At 38.8% G+C, this 15,614-nt stretch overlaps 1 protein-coding gene across 1 annotated transcript in view; it reads right to left on the reverse strand.

The window, feature by feature from the left end:
- Positions 1–15,614, reverse strand: part of LOC585246 (reversion-inducing cysteine-rich protein with Kazal motifs) — a gene marked incomplete at its 5' end in the record, with an annotated part of 54,838 nt that overhangs the window by 24,542 nt on the left and 14,682 nt on the right. Inside the window, 1 exon segment of the mRNA XM_030974707.1 lies at positions 8,229–8,314. Within this exon segment, the coding sequence (XP_030830567.1) occupies positions 8,229–8,314 (86 nt within the window).

The raw sequence follows: 15,614 nt of genomic DNA on the forward strand, positions 1-15,614 counted from the left end.
AGGGAGGGAGGGAGGGAGGGAGGGAGGGAGGGAGAGAGGGATGGAGGGAGAGAGAGAGGGAGGGAGGGATGGAGGGAGGGAGAGAGGGATGGAGGGAGAGAGAGAGGGAGGGAGGGATGGAGGGAGGAATGGAGGGAGGGAGAAAGGGATGGAGGGAGGGAGAGAGGAATGGAGGGAGAGAGAGAGGGAGGGAGGGATGGAGGGAGGAATGGAGGGAGGGAGGGAGGGAGGGAGGGAGGGAGGGAGAGAGGGATGGAGGGAGAGAGAGAGGGAGAAAGGGATGGAGGGAGGGAGAGAGGGATGGAGGGAGAGAGAGAGGGAGGGAGGGATGGAGGGAGGAATGGAGGGAGGGAGGGAGGGAGGGAGGGAGAGAGAGAGAGATAGTAGAGAGAGAGAAGGGCCAGCTGCATCACACAAATGACGACTTGTTAATATCATAATGTGAACGAGCCCGGCACTTTGGGCCTAATTGTACTTAATGCCAGAAAACGCAATACTTAAAATATTATCTGATGTTTGAATCTAATTGCTTGCTGCCTGTTGAGAATACCATTACACATCCTTTGAAGCATTTTATGCAAATTGTGTGATTATCACAATTTCAATTTTGCTGTACTTTAAAAAATTAGAGATTGCTTTCCCTTCATTGATTGTGCATTTAGATTTTCTCCCATAAAGATTGTGTTTACTGATAAGCTGCTATCCCTGACATTGAGCAAAAGAAGGAGAAGTCAAAGAAGAACATTAAGATAGAAAGAGAGAGAGAGAGAGAGAGAGAGAGAGAGAGAGAGAGGGGGGAAGGGGGAGAGAGGAAAAGAAAGAAAGTAGAACAGGATAAATAAGCAGAAACAAAGTAGAAGGAGGAAAAAAGATGAAGAATAAAATAAGAAAAGGAAGAAGAAGAAGAAAAAGAAGAGGAAGGAGAAGAAGAAGAAGAAGAAGATGAAGCAGAAAAAGAAGAAAAAGAAAGAGAAGAAGAAGAAGAAGAAGAAGCAGCAGCAGAAGAAGAAGAAGAAGAAGTAACATAAGAAGAACAAGAACATGAAGATGATGAGCAGGTACAAACTGAGAGATATGAAATTATGGTTCCTAGCTCACAGACAATAAGAAAGCATGAAAGGTGATGATGATGTTTTATTAGCAGTGTATAGTTTGGATAAGAGCATGTCAGTCTGTCTGTGCTTGCACAGGTGTACATGCCTTGTCATAATATTGCGGTGAGGCACATTGGGGAGATGAATCTAGCGCTTCTCTAACGCTTCTCTAGCGTGTAACTGTCATGGGGAGGCTGTTTCCCCGAATGTATAAAGATCTTCATTTTCAAAGGTATTGTCATTAATTTGCAGTTTTGTTTTGTTTTTTCTGCTGTTTTTTCTGAGAATATTCAGAAAAATAGGTGTAAAGATCTTTCTAAGAGACTTTATGATCATTTTACAGTTTTATTATTAATTCTTTAAAAAAATTCATGCACATGCTAAATATATACCCTTGGTAATATTATATAGCAATTTGTTTTTTCATTAAAAATTCGTCAAATCTAATTACTCTTTCAAATTCTTTCAAATATGCAAAATGAATGAATCTTTAAATGTGGGATATTTGCAATCATTTTCCTACAGGTACGTTGAATTATCAATAGAATTAATTGAATACAATAAATTGCTAGATTTTTATAGTTGGGAGCTTTGAGTTTGAGTATATCAATCAAACCTAAAGATTACAAGAGTTCTAATAGCATGTTGAAAACACAATTTAACAAATATATACTCATTTTAATGAAGAAATTACAAAGCCTGATTTACCAGTCTTGAAAACAAAAAAGTGAATGAGCAATTACAGATATGCTCTGAAGCTCGATCTTGCTCTTCCATAACAAAACATGGGGCGAGACTTGAAAAGAAAATATCAAACCCTTCACAGAACATTTTAAACCGTGATACTGGCATCACGGAGGAACAAACGCCTCCAGTTCTCACAACTTTACTCCACCCACATCGACCAGCGAAAAGATCAATTCCTCTACTTTCTCTTAAGCACGGAAAAATGAAAACACAACACCATCGAAAACATGGCAGTCCAAAGTACATGTCGCCCTGTGGCAAAAGAAAACCCGCCTAATTTTTCCTCAGCTTGTTCAAGAAATATTTTGATAGGGAGCGAAGAGAGGTTTAAGTAAAGCGAATTAACAGAGAGGGAGGAAGAGGGGGGGGGGATGGAGGGAGGGAGCGCAAAGAACAACAGTCTACATGAAAACATGAACATGTATGAAGAATAAAAATCATGACATATTTTTCCTCTTTTTTTTTTTTCTTCTTGAAAGGAACAATCAAAAGGTGGGAAGAGTGGTAGAACAGGTCTTATTTTTGGATCCCGAGGCATCGCGGTCTTCCCCTCCGAGATGTTATTCGTGACGGAGGAAAAAAAGTGCAATGGCTAGGATGGATGAGAGGTAGAGGGATGCGGGCGCCGCGGTCCGTTTGTGTCGTGATTTGATGTTTTTGTGATGATTTTTTTCCTTTCTTCACCCCCATGTCCCGCTCTTCAATCTTTCTTCCATTTTGCTTCTACCTTGCTTTGAAAAAGAGATAATGCCGGAGGAGAGGGGTAAGAAACAGACAAGCAGAGAGAGAGAGGGAGGGAGGGAGGGAGGGAGGGAGGGAGGGAGAGAGAGAGAGAGAGAGAGAGAGAGAGAGAGAGAGAGAGAGCATCCGTTGACAGCCAGAAAGGTTTTTAACCCAATATAAAATGATATGAGTTAATGGCCTTCTCGTGCTAAACAAATGAGAGGACAGACAACTTTCATATGCACAATTTTACAGACATTACCTTTGAAATTTGAATCGGCTTGATTGTGTTAACCAAAGTCTGATGGGCACATTCCCATTGCTTCGTTAACCTGTTCATTTAATAAGACGTTGTTTCCACAAACACGTTTGGATGGAGGTTGACGGGTGAATGATTTGTTTAAAGACTTGAACTATATACTCAGCACATGTTACTTAGACATGATCAGAACTTCATGTCATATCAAAATTCAAGAACGGAACAATGCATTTCTATACGCTACATCTTCAAAACCATGAACATCTACAGCTAAGAAAGAAAAATGCTTTTGGAAAGGTTCTCTAGTAAAATAGTAATAAAAGGCACGAAACTTCTTACTGGGAGGAATCTCACTTAAACATTACCAAATATAAAACAGTTGCCATTTCGTTCTGAAATAACTTATAAAGAAACAAAACAGATAGAAAGAAAAAGAAAGAGAAAGAGAGAGATATAGACAGACATAGACAGATAGATAGATAGATAGATAGATATATGAACAATGAAATAGAGTGGGAGGAAAGTGGGTGAGGAGAAATAGAGAAAAAGAGAGAGAGAGAGAGGGAGAGAAAGACAAAGAAAGAGAGAAAGAGAGGGGAAGAGGAGAAAGAGAAAGAGAGAGGGGAGAGAGAGAGAATGAGAAAGACAGAAAGACAGAAAGAAAGAAAGAGACAGAGGCAGAGGCAGAGAGACAGAGAGCTGAGCTGAGATTGACCATGATGAAGATAATGATGATCCATTTGTCTGGCAGAAAACCAATGTAATCAGAGATGGAAAAGTACACACAGAGATCAGTTCAAACATTACCTATTCCATCAATGTCAAAACATTAATCTCTGTATCTGTCTGTCTGTCTACCTGTCTTTCTGTCTGTCTGTCTGTCTGTCCATCTGTATACTCTCCATATTTATCTCTATATATACATAATTATTTGTCTGTCTGTCTCTACATTATCTCCAGTTCTATATCTCTAGCTATTTGTCTTTTTCATCTCTGGATATAACTTTAAAACATACAGGTTTGAAGACCAGTTTAAAATACGATTCAAAGCTAAATTGCGATGGAAATAATTACATATGGTCTCTAATTAATTAAATGCACTTAAATTTGCTCTGTCTTTAATCTAAGCAAAGGAACAGACATAGTTCAGAAACAGACATTCCAATTTCAATCTAAGCACAGAGAAACCTAATTTACCCTTTGCACTACAGGTGTAACCTAACTCCTCAAGCTTTCTGTTAAATGACATTGAAATAAAGAACTGGATGATAGATGAAAATTCGATACAATATCACCAAAATGGAGGGATAAAAGTTGGATATCTTTCATGGCACACACATGCTAGCTGTTGGCACTCCAAACTTCTTAGTTTTCTTTTGTCCTTATAAATTGTAATGAAACTATAAAGCAAAGATTTACCTTGCCAAAACAGACAGTGTTTTTTGTGCTTGTTCAGATAATGCTTCAGGAGCGCTCTAAAGTTCTACCTTTTAAGTTCTTCGTCTCTTCCACTCATGCTCAATTCACATTAGGGGCAGAACATGGGCATCTCCGCCGAAACACCTGCGACTTTAATTGACTAATTGAGCCGACTATCTTGAGCAACGCGTCACATTCAATTAGGCTCCCGATGGGAGAGAGAATGGAACGCAGGAAAGAGAGGGCAGCAGCTTGGAGGAGAGAGAGACGGAGATTGGAGGAAAGAGAGACGGAGATTGGAGAGAGACGGAGATTGGAAGAAAGAGACAGAGATTGGAGGAAAGAGACGGAGATTGGAGGAAAGAGACGGAGATTGGAGAAAAGAGACAGAGACTGTAGGAAAGAGACGGCAGCTTGGAGGAGAGAGACGGAGATTGGAGGAAAGAGATGGAGATTGGAGGAGAGAGATGGAGATTGGAGGAAAGAGAGACGGAGATTGGTGGAAAGAGACAGAGATTGGAGGAAAGAGACAGAGATTGGAGGAAAGAGACAGAGATTGGAGGAAAGAGACAGAGATTGGAGGAAAGAAACAGAGATTGGAGGAAAGAGAGAGAGACGGAGATTGGAGGAAAGAGACGGAGATTGGAGGAAAGAGACAGAGATTGGAGGAAAGAGATGGAGATTGGAGGAAAGAGACAGAGATTGGAGGAAAGAGACAGAGATTGGAGGAAAGAGACAGAGATTGGAGGAAAGAGACAGAGATTGGAGGAAAGAGACAGAGATTGGAGGAAAGAGACAGAGATTGGAGGAAAGAAACAGAGATTGGAGGAAAGAGAGAGAGACGGAGATTGGAGGAAAGAGACGGAGATTGGAGGAAAGAGACAGAGATTGGAGGAAAGAGACAGAGATTGGAGGAAAGAGACAGAGATTGGAGGAAAGAGACAGAGATTGGAGGAAAGAGACAGAGATTGGAGGAAAGAGAGAGAGACGGAGATTGGAGGAAAGAGACGGAGATTGGAGGAAAGAGACAGAGATTGGAGGAAAGAGATGGAGATTGGAGGAAAGAGATGGAGATTGGAGGAAAGAGACGGAGATTGGAGAAAAGAGACGCAGCTTAGAGGAGAGAGACAGAGATTGGAGGAAAGAGAGGGAGATTGGAGGAAAGAGACTGAGATTGGAGGAAAGAGATGGAGATTGGAGGAAAGAGACTGAAAATGGAGGAAAGAGACGGAGATTGGAGGAAAGAGATGGAGACTGTAGGAAAGAGACGGCAGCTTGGAGTAGAGAGAAACAGAGATTGGAGGAAAGAGACGGGGATTGAAGGAAGCCTCCTCCCTCTCCTTGAGCCTGACGATGACGGGAAGAAGCTGCCGAGGATTTACCGATGACAAAGACGGAGCAGAGGAAATAGGGCGATGTCTTTTGCTTGCGCCACAGGCGCGCCAAACCAAAGCGCAATCGAACGATTGTGGGAGATTAGCTAGCTGTCTCTAGGTAGACGGTGAGAAAACTTCCACCGGGGTGATCAGTCCTTTTTTCAAACACTCATTGATCATTTTTCAACTCTCTGCTGGCACTGATTTGTCTTGATGAAGAACAATATGTTAAAATTGATCTCAATTCTTGAGAAAAACAAGCTTAAATTGATTGTTAATCATGCAGTGTTTGGTGTACTGGGTCAGCAAAATGAAAACAAACCACCAGACCCTATCAGTGGGCACATGGTCAGGACGACTTAAGCTTCATTTTCTTATTTTTCTATGCTAATTATAAAGTTATGATTAATCTCCTACCAAAGTTGTTGGAGAGATATCACATATTTGTATTATTTAACATTCCTATTATATTTAGCTTACCCAGTAATCTATACATTTCTGTTTTCCATATCGTTGCCAGAACCTTACAAAGACATGCTGTCAGACCACAAAGTTTGGTGATTTAAGAATGGCAGTTTTCACAGCAAGATACATCACAAATGGCAAATTATTGGTGTTATGTCGATTGTGATTCAGTTATTTTTTGGTAGCAGTTCCACTTTCACAATAAACGTTATGAACAGATTCAGCTCCAGTCGTAGGAAAACGAACTGACTTCATTTTTCTCTGGTTCCACTTCTTCTCGTTGAGTGTAAATGAGAGGAAACAACACTGTTCAAACACAGATTACTTCAAAAATGTATATATAAAACCTGAAAATTGTCAACAAATTTATGACAGCACACAAACCTCAACACAGATGTTTCTAATCAAGTGCCGTTCGGGGAATGTCATTTTCTTCAAATCTCCCAAGTTTGAACCCGATGGCTGGGTTCAAGAACACAATAGAGAGCGATCGGATTTCTGACCATCTACATAAATCTTTGATGAAAAACATCTCGCTAGTTAGGTTCACACGACCGACCGACGTTCCGTTAACTTGAAGTTTAGGTTGCGGTTTAGTAATCTTGTAATTAGGGACCATGGGGACGCACTTGCGGTGATTAATGTTTAACTTTACCTGAAGTTACAAATAATAATAATAATAATAAAAACGATGCTTATAAAGCGCTAACAACCGAAGTCTCCAAGTGTTATAAACTACTACAAACTACAAGTGATCTGATATTTAGCGCTTTAAGTACAAGTAATGGAAAGGGGGGGGGGGGAGGGGTCCTCACTTGAAGTTAAGTGTAGTGCGGCCCAGAGTTAACTTCAAGGTTACGCCAGCTTGTCATTCAGATGAATGCTCCCCCTTGTAGTTTAAAACTTCAAATATACAAAGTTTCGGTCCAGTGTGAACCTTTCTCTCTGTTAGTGAATCGTTGATTATAACTTTGAGGTTTCACAAGCTTAAAGTTAATAACTAGGACAGTGCCGTGTAAACACAGCTTTGGTTTTTCCAAGAGAAAAAGAAAAAGTACCTATTTCTAGCATGGGTGATAAATTTGTGATTTACATACAGGGAGAAGAACTGGAAACTTGGGAAGTAAAAGGAATAGATGTTGCCGAATACGGTGAACAGTATTCTTGATGTATTTATGACCAATGATTTACATCTATGCAAGTCTTGGGATACTAAGTTTGAACTACGGCAGAGTTGAATCTTTTTAAAAACATTATATAGTACAGACTTGTTTAGAAAAACAAGTGTTGGATTAGGACAGATATCTTACTTCAAACGTGGAAGGCATTGACTTGTAAGACCTTAAAGTTACTTCACAAAGACACGAGTAGCCTGTGGTGAAAGGGCTTTTTCATCTGCAGCACCTTGTCTTTGGAATAATTTACCATTTAATTTGAGAATTATAACTTCCTTAGAGACCTTTAAATCCAAGCTGAAATCTTATCTTTTTTAACAATACCTGTACTTGGCACTATGACACTCATCCAAACTTTCTCATTCTTTCTATTTTCCTTGTGCTCTCGGAATAGGATTGTCTAGATAGACGGCGCTATATACAAATGCCTATTATTATTATTATTAATATAACCAACCCCCCCCCCCCCCCCCCAAAAAAAAAAAAACAGAGTATGAACATAAGGGTGCTGCAGACTATGGTTGTAGATTTTGAATAGGCTGACATAAGAAATAAGTGGCAGGGAAATTAAACAATCAATCATTAGCCCGCTCTCTTGTACGTATTATCATACCATAACGTGGTGGATATAAAATGGCACCAAAATAATGGATCATTCATTGCTCCAGGTTTATAAATTCTTTCAATGGCACTCATGTATGGTGGGACAGTTTCATCTGCATTTGCCACTCCATACCCAGGAGAAAATAGGGAGTCGGCTATACAATACTATAATGGGCTATTGAAATTGCTCAACTTGATTTATCAAAAGTACTTTTCAATAAAAGCTAAAAGCACATCTTTTCATGTAACTTTATGTTGTAGATATAAGCACATCAGGAGCTCTTGCAGTGCAATAGGATATATTTGCACAGTGTCGATCTGCGCTTGGTAAATGTGTATTATAATTGTATTATTGTCATAAGCTTACCTGTGAACAAGCAACACGGCAATGTCCTGAGATAGCATTGGGGCAGCACCAATGGCCTGGCCATTCTGTGTCTTGCTGCCAGATATCTGGATAAAAACAAGAGAGAAAAAGAAGGAAATAAGTGATTAATCATGACTTTTAAGATAATGTAATACTCTTAAAAATATGATGTTTGATAGCTCTCATAAGTCCAGTTATGATGAATGATATACAACAATACTTTATTGAAGGACAACACTGTTGAATATAACAGATGTAGAAAGGGAGTTGATATACCGTACATGTATAAGAACTCGGTACTCCTTAATCCAGGCCAATCCAGGCCTATACAGGCAGGAGTATACCCAGAAATTAAAGATAAAAGTTGATTTTCGGAAAGTCTCTGTGATTGTGTTTGGTAATTATTTTCTGCCCATCTGGGAGGAAACCGTGGTCTAGCCTCCCCGGGGTCTTGGACCCTGACTCCATGCTCTCGTACAGTGAACCACATGGCCATTAGCAGTCACATGTGGTGCATTGTGGTCCAAGAAAGAAAAAAAAGGAAATGTGTATAACAGATGTAGACATCAATAACACAGCAGGAAAAGAGCAAGTTCAAGATGATTTAATCAACCGCTAAACCCACAAAGGAGTTAGAAATCAACCTAAATGTATCTGAGTTTATTAATACACTGAGAGAGAAGGTTAGATCTGAGATGGTTTTAAAAAAGGAAATGTAAGAAAAAAGAATTGTTCTTATTTTCTATTGACAGTAATACAGAAGAAAACCGGATTGAAACTAGAATATTTCTCTTTTGAAAAATCATAAGTTTTGTTTTCTTTCAATGAAAGAATCCTAAGATAAAGTAGAATAGAGGGGAAAAGGGTCCCTCTGGAACTTTGAGAGCAAACTCCAATAAGTTAAGCTAGATTTTTGCAAAATTGCAGTAAGGAAAGGAATGTTAATGCAATCAACCTTCAGAAATACTCAATGTGTGAAATTCTCCATATCATTTCATATATTCATAAGGTATTAAAAAAAATTAATGGTATTACCAAATGTTTTAGAATGATCATTTCCTGTTTGGAAGTGTTTACAATAATTTTGAACTCCTAATCGTTTCTTTTCACAGATGTTATACTTTCTCAGCCAGGCTGCAGTGCAAAAATACAGATTCCAAATTTCCAATAATCTAACTCACTACTATACCATTTGTGGGCTGCAAAGAGAATATAAAACAAACATACAGAGAGAGGATACTGTGTATATCGTACTTTGTTTTCTACTTTCATCCTTACTTCACATTTTCCAATTAGTGTCAGAACAAGCATAGATTTAATTGGCTAGAGCTTCTAATAGTGCAATCTGACTATATCAAGACAAAATGAAAGACAAACGCTTGGTTTTTCCAGACAACGTGAGAGAAAAATATTCAATTTTCAAGACGATGTAAAAGAGAAAACAGACAGATGAGGGTTATTGATGGAAATAGTACAATTTTGAAACGTAAAATTGGCAGATTTATCAAAAAACAAAATAAATCATCTTTATTTATGACTCAAGGTCAGACAAATCTGGAGTGACGAAGATGAAGATGAATTATCTGTCATGAGGGGGAGTTAGACTGATTTCACACATCACCACTGGCTCTATGTGACAATACAATGGAATTTTTCCTTGTGCTGGGTTAAAATGCCAAGCCTTATAGAAACCGGGGACATTCGGTCATATTTTGATAAGTTTAAGAAAGATGAAATCTTATCCGGGCATCTCGATCACCAGATACGACCTTTGTATACGGAGTGTCAATCACAGGCAAAGCTCCCAGAAACATTTCTCCGTTTAATGAGGATAATTGGAACTCGGGGGACGAGAAACTGTTGACTGCCATGTTCACGGAGAAGGAGACGATGACGGCGGAGGAGTCAGCCACAAGTTCACATCCAAGGATGCCTGAAGATTCTACGACCTCACGTAAACCCGTCTTAATTCTGGCGTGACAGCACAAACAATTTCTTGGAGTATGTACGGTATGATTCAGACAAGTCTTGGTTTGCTGTTTTTCAACAGCTTTGGAGATATATTATGAAATCAATCAGGATTGGGAGAAAGAAACTGATGACATATTTGCAAGCACTAGTTGAAGCTCTTGTCAGTTAGCATTTTTTGTGTTTTAAAGAAAAATAATGAGAGGGAGGGCGAGAGAGAGAGAGAGAGAGAGAGAGAGAGAGAGAGAGAGAGAGAGAGAGAGAGAGAGAGAAAGAGAAAGAGAGAGAGAGAGAGAGAAAGAGAAAGAGAAAGAGAAAGAGAGAGAGAGAGAGAGAGAAAGATAGAGAGAGAGAGAAAGAGAGAGAGAGAGAGAGAGAGAGAGAGAGAGAGAGAGAGAGAGAGAGAGAGAGAGAGAGAGAGAAGTAATCCCTGCTCCCTGCGATGCTTTAGGATGAAAACATTTCTTTATATCTACATGAGATGCAAATAGTATTGCTCTATGCTCTATTAAACATGATAATAAAATACCAGTACTATTGAATTTCCATATAGCCCTTTCAATTGATTTGTTTAAGTATTTTACATCTAAACAACTTTTGAAATACAACATAGAGCTGACCTAACATTGGACTAAGAGGTCTACAGCAAAAGACATAAACAAATAGTGAAAACCCCTCTCTACTTGAATACATTTTTATCTATGAGATAATTTTTCCTGTTAAAATAAACATTCCCCTACAAAAAAGGAAAAGAAACAAAGAGAAACTTATGAATCAGGGTTCATTGGAATAGACCGAGGTAAAAAAACAAAAATCAACAATTGGAAAATTTGTGGGAGGAAAGTGACTAGCTAATGGAAACCATCACCACATAATCTATGATTGGCACAAAAACCAACAGATATATCAACCGTCTTGACAAAGTAATGCTGATAAATAAATCATAACCTTCCAGAATCAAAGACCTAATGGCCTGCGTATAAATCATGTCAAAGATGGATAACCCCATTCCTTCTTTCATAGGGCTGTTTGTCTTATATACCCCCTCCCCCCATTCACATTACCATAATTCATTGTATAGCTATACCAGTATTGTATAGCTCTATGACGAGTAATTATTTTTCTTCTAGTGTGAACACTGTATACAAAACGTATAATGAAACGTCATATAATGGAACACTGAGTAGTGAAACGCTTGCTTGAGCATCATTTTGAACAAAAACTTGATATTTAAAACGATCAGGGTAACTGGGCGGGGCTTATCGTGAGCACACTAATGATTGGGCAGCTGTCATGTCAACTATTTTCTCTACATGACGTTTCTTTATCGACATTGTTTACTTGTCTGTACACTCCTTTTACTATACAACGATTGTTTATAAGACGTGTTTATAAGACGTTCTTTATACAAGTTTAATACGATTTTCTTTCGTCTAAACAGGCTATTAAACCCAAGTCTTTGCTACCAACATGACAAGTTCAAGAAGTTTGTTTTATGATGTTTACATTGGCGTCTCGGTGGGGCTATGACATGAGATTTCTTCTTTATAGACTTAGAATAGAATAGAAAAGATGGGAGAAATGAAAGGGAACAAATCTTATCTACAAAAATACCAGGAAGATTGATGGGCAGGCTTTAAAACGAAAATGAAAGCATGAAAGTATGGGGGACAAAAATAGTGGGAGTTGGAAGTTTAGCACAACAACAGAGATATCTGCCTAACCTTTCCATGCTCCACGTAGAGCTAAGTAATACAGTAGAACTTTGAATGAAAATTTGTGTTTATTATTCATACTTGAGCAGAAACTAATGCAAGAACATGGTCAAACAACACATGCACGCTCAAGAACCTTCTGTTTTATAATCTATTTCCTACATTAGCAGAATTTGTTTCTTCATCCCAGTCGAACACTATCTACCTAACCCTACCTCTATATCTCAACTAAAACCCATGTTGTAACTCTATCCCTAAACCTTCGATGAAAAAAGCCTGAAGCAAATGTTGCCAAAGAAAATGATAGATCAAATGATACATGAACATATTTATATGTCAATTACACTACAGAGTGTGATACACTCTGTAGCTTTCTCTTTTTAAACTCCGCCATCAGGTCTATTAAACAGCATACAAATCCCCCTTCTAAAAAAAAAAAATGCTAAAAAACAGACTTTGGTCTTATAAAAGACAAGAAAAGACAAGGGTAAATAGACAAAACTCACTGTCAAAATGCAATTATCATATTAATGGGCCTTGTTTTGCTTTGCCTAAGGAAAATGCTAGCAATTTTCCGAAATCCACCAGGAAATATTAACCCAGATCATCATGATCATAGTCCACATTTCCACTTGACTTTAAATTGGTTCCAGTGAAAGTTGTAATTAGATGGCATTAAAGTAGAGTAATGGCCGTCATGGTGACTAAACATTCTAATCATCACACTAATAGCGTTGTTAGATCTAACATAGGGACAACTGCAAGTCGCACTACTCGCATTACCCTGCATTTACAACTTTAATAAACAAAGGCTCTATCATTTGATTCCTTTAATATCATTTGATTGGGAATGGTTTGCATATATGACACCCATGAGTCTTTAAGATCATACCTTTGCATCCATCTATATTTGTCTTTCGATCTATGCAATTCGTGATTTTTACATTGGTTAAGAAAAATATATGAAAATGACACTAATGGAAGTGCAAATGCCCTCAGATCAGTGAGATAGGAGAGAAAGAGATAATGTTTGGTTGTCAATGGTTTTCTCTTCGAAGAGCCATAAGGGCAGTACATCATACCCCCTGTCCACACACAACATTTTCCGTGATTAGCTATACCGTTTCGCGATAGTGATACCGTTTCGCGATAGTTTTACGATGAAATTGTGTGTGTGGACGCTCACTAACGATACGTCGTATAACGAAACTAGTCTAACGAAACGCAGGTTTGGGCATCGTTTCGAACTGAAACTCAATAAAGAATCACGCCTAATCACGGAAATGTTGTGTGTGGACAGGGGGAGTGTAACTAGTGTAACTAACTGGGCGGGGCTTAACGTGACCTCGAGCGAAAGGAGACCAGACTGTAGAGTTTCAGGATTATTTTCTTCTGTTTATGGACATCCTTGAATTTATATGACGTTTCTTGTGTGTGGACACTTTGAAATTTATACGATGATTCTTTATACGACGTTTCGTTATAGAGTTTCGCGATAAATTGTTTTGTGTGTGGACACGCTGATAATTGTTCGTTCAGAACCAAAAGGACATTCACTCCGTGGTAAAGTACATGAGTTAACATCCTTCTGGCTCTTAACAGATCGTTCGGACGTGATGTCCTCGTTTTCTTTAATTTTTAAATCGTCCCACTTGAAAATAGATAAAATATACTGTCAATCAAGTGTTGGGACAATAAAATGAGATTGATAACGTATCTCGGATCCTGAAAGCTATTTCTTTCCCCTAAACAAAATAGACAAAATGACAACTGAACACTCAGCTCATTAAAAAGATTTACATCTGTTTGACAAAGCAAAACTGGGAGGTCTTCTATGCCTTATCACTTGAATGAAAAATCTTCTCATCTTCATTATTAGATGACAGAGATCTCACTATTAAGAATCGCGCCTTGTTCTAGTGAACTTCGGTGGTGCATGATGGCATACTGTATGCTGGTGATGTTGTTGTTGATGATAATGCTGATGATGGTGATGATGATGTTGATGATGATGATGATGAGGAGGAGGATAATGGTGATGATGATAAAATTTAAAAATATATATATATATATACACAACTGTTTATGATGATAATGATATGATGATGATGATGATGATGATGATGATGATGATGATGATGATGATGATGATGATGATAATATAATTATATACAATATATATAATATAATAAAATAAAATATAACAATATATATGCATATACAACTGTATATGATGATAATGATATGATAATGATGATGGTGATAATGATGAAGATGAGAAGAAACAAATATAATATGTCAATAAGGCAATACGGCGAAAAGACACAAATATTGATTACATTTTCTTTAAAAGAGGAATAAAATGAATTAATCTATCTCAGATAGAGTCAGGTAAATAGTGTTAACATCTGTATGTTTTTGTTATTTCTTCTAAGCACTGTGAAAGAAATGAATAAATGTCAATCACATTTCTACCCTTGAATGTGAAAGGGGCAATAAACCATAATGCTGGTAAAGGGATGAGTTGAGAAAAAAAGATCTTCCTGAGATGATGAGGATGAGGAGGAATCGGCTGGTGAGATTTAGCTCCAGGAAGATGGCCATGACTTTGGTCCCCTCGATGACAAGGTTTATTATCCTTTAATACTGTTTATTAGTGCTACCCCATTTCCCTAATATGACGGTGACATGGTAGCAAGTTCAGGGGTGGACGCATCGGGGAGGGGGGGGGAACGGTAGACGTACGTCCGGTGAAAACATACACAGGAGCAGCGAGCTCTAGAAAGCTCAAAAAGTGCTGGTAAAGTAAAACATAGCATGTCCATTTAAATAGGCCGATTCAAGAAGATATGAGGTTTGTCCATCAAATAAGTTGGATCATACAAATCTAGATGGTCTCACAAACAATTTTAACCTAAATGTGTTTCGGAAACGGCCCCTTTTTACACCATCAGGTTTTGCTGGCTCCTATAGTTTCGTGACTCAGAATGTTACCGCCATTTTTGGCAATCATTATCACACGAGTGAGCCCCCACACCCCCTTTTTTTAAGGGGAAAAGAAGAACAGAAAAGACCCTAGGAGATTTGAAGAGTGATCAAGTTGGGTGTCAGTAAACATTCTTACATTGTAGACAAAAGGAAAGCAGAGACAGAAACCTTCCGAAGAAGAGGGAGAAAAAAAGGCGGAAGGAATTCTAAACAAGGTGACAGCTTGATCCTCTGAGCTGTCAAGATATGTCTACCATGGTTATCCTAAAGAACGGGATGAATCTGATGACCTTTGTTTACACTCTGGCAATCCTCTGTCATAGCAGGAGAGAGAGAGAGACAGGGAGAGTGAGAGAGAGAGGGGAGAGAGAGGGAGAGAGAGGGAGAGAGAGGGAGATAGAGTGAGAGGGAGAGGGAGATGGAGAGAGGAGGTTGAAAGAGAGGAGATTGAAAGAGAGAGAAAGAGAGAGAGAGAGGGAGAGAGAGAGAGAAGAGATGGAGAGAGAGAATGGGAGATAGAGAGAAAAGGGGAGATGGAGAGAGAGGAGGGAGAGAGAGAGAGAGGGGGGAGAGGGGAGCAAGAAAGACAGACAGACAGACATACAGAGAAAGAGAGAGAGGGAAGATTGAGAGAGAGAGGTAGATTGAGTGACAAAGGGAGGGATAGGGAGAGAGGGAAGGGGAGGGGGAGAGTTGGGGTGGGGGAGGGGAGCAA

This window comes from Strongylocentrotus purpuratus, unplaced genomic scaffold, assembly GCF_000002235.5.
Source record: "Strongylocentrotus purpuratus isolate Spur 01 unplaced genomic scaffold, Spur_5.0 spur5_contig_866, whole genome shotgun sequence".
In the NCBI taxonomy this organism is placed as follows: Eukaryota; Metazoa; Echinodermata; class Echinoidea; order Camarodonta; family Strongylocentrotidae; genus Strongylocentrotus; species Strongylocentrotus purpuratus.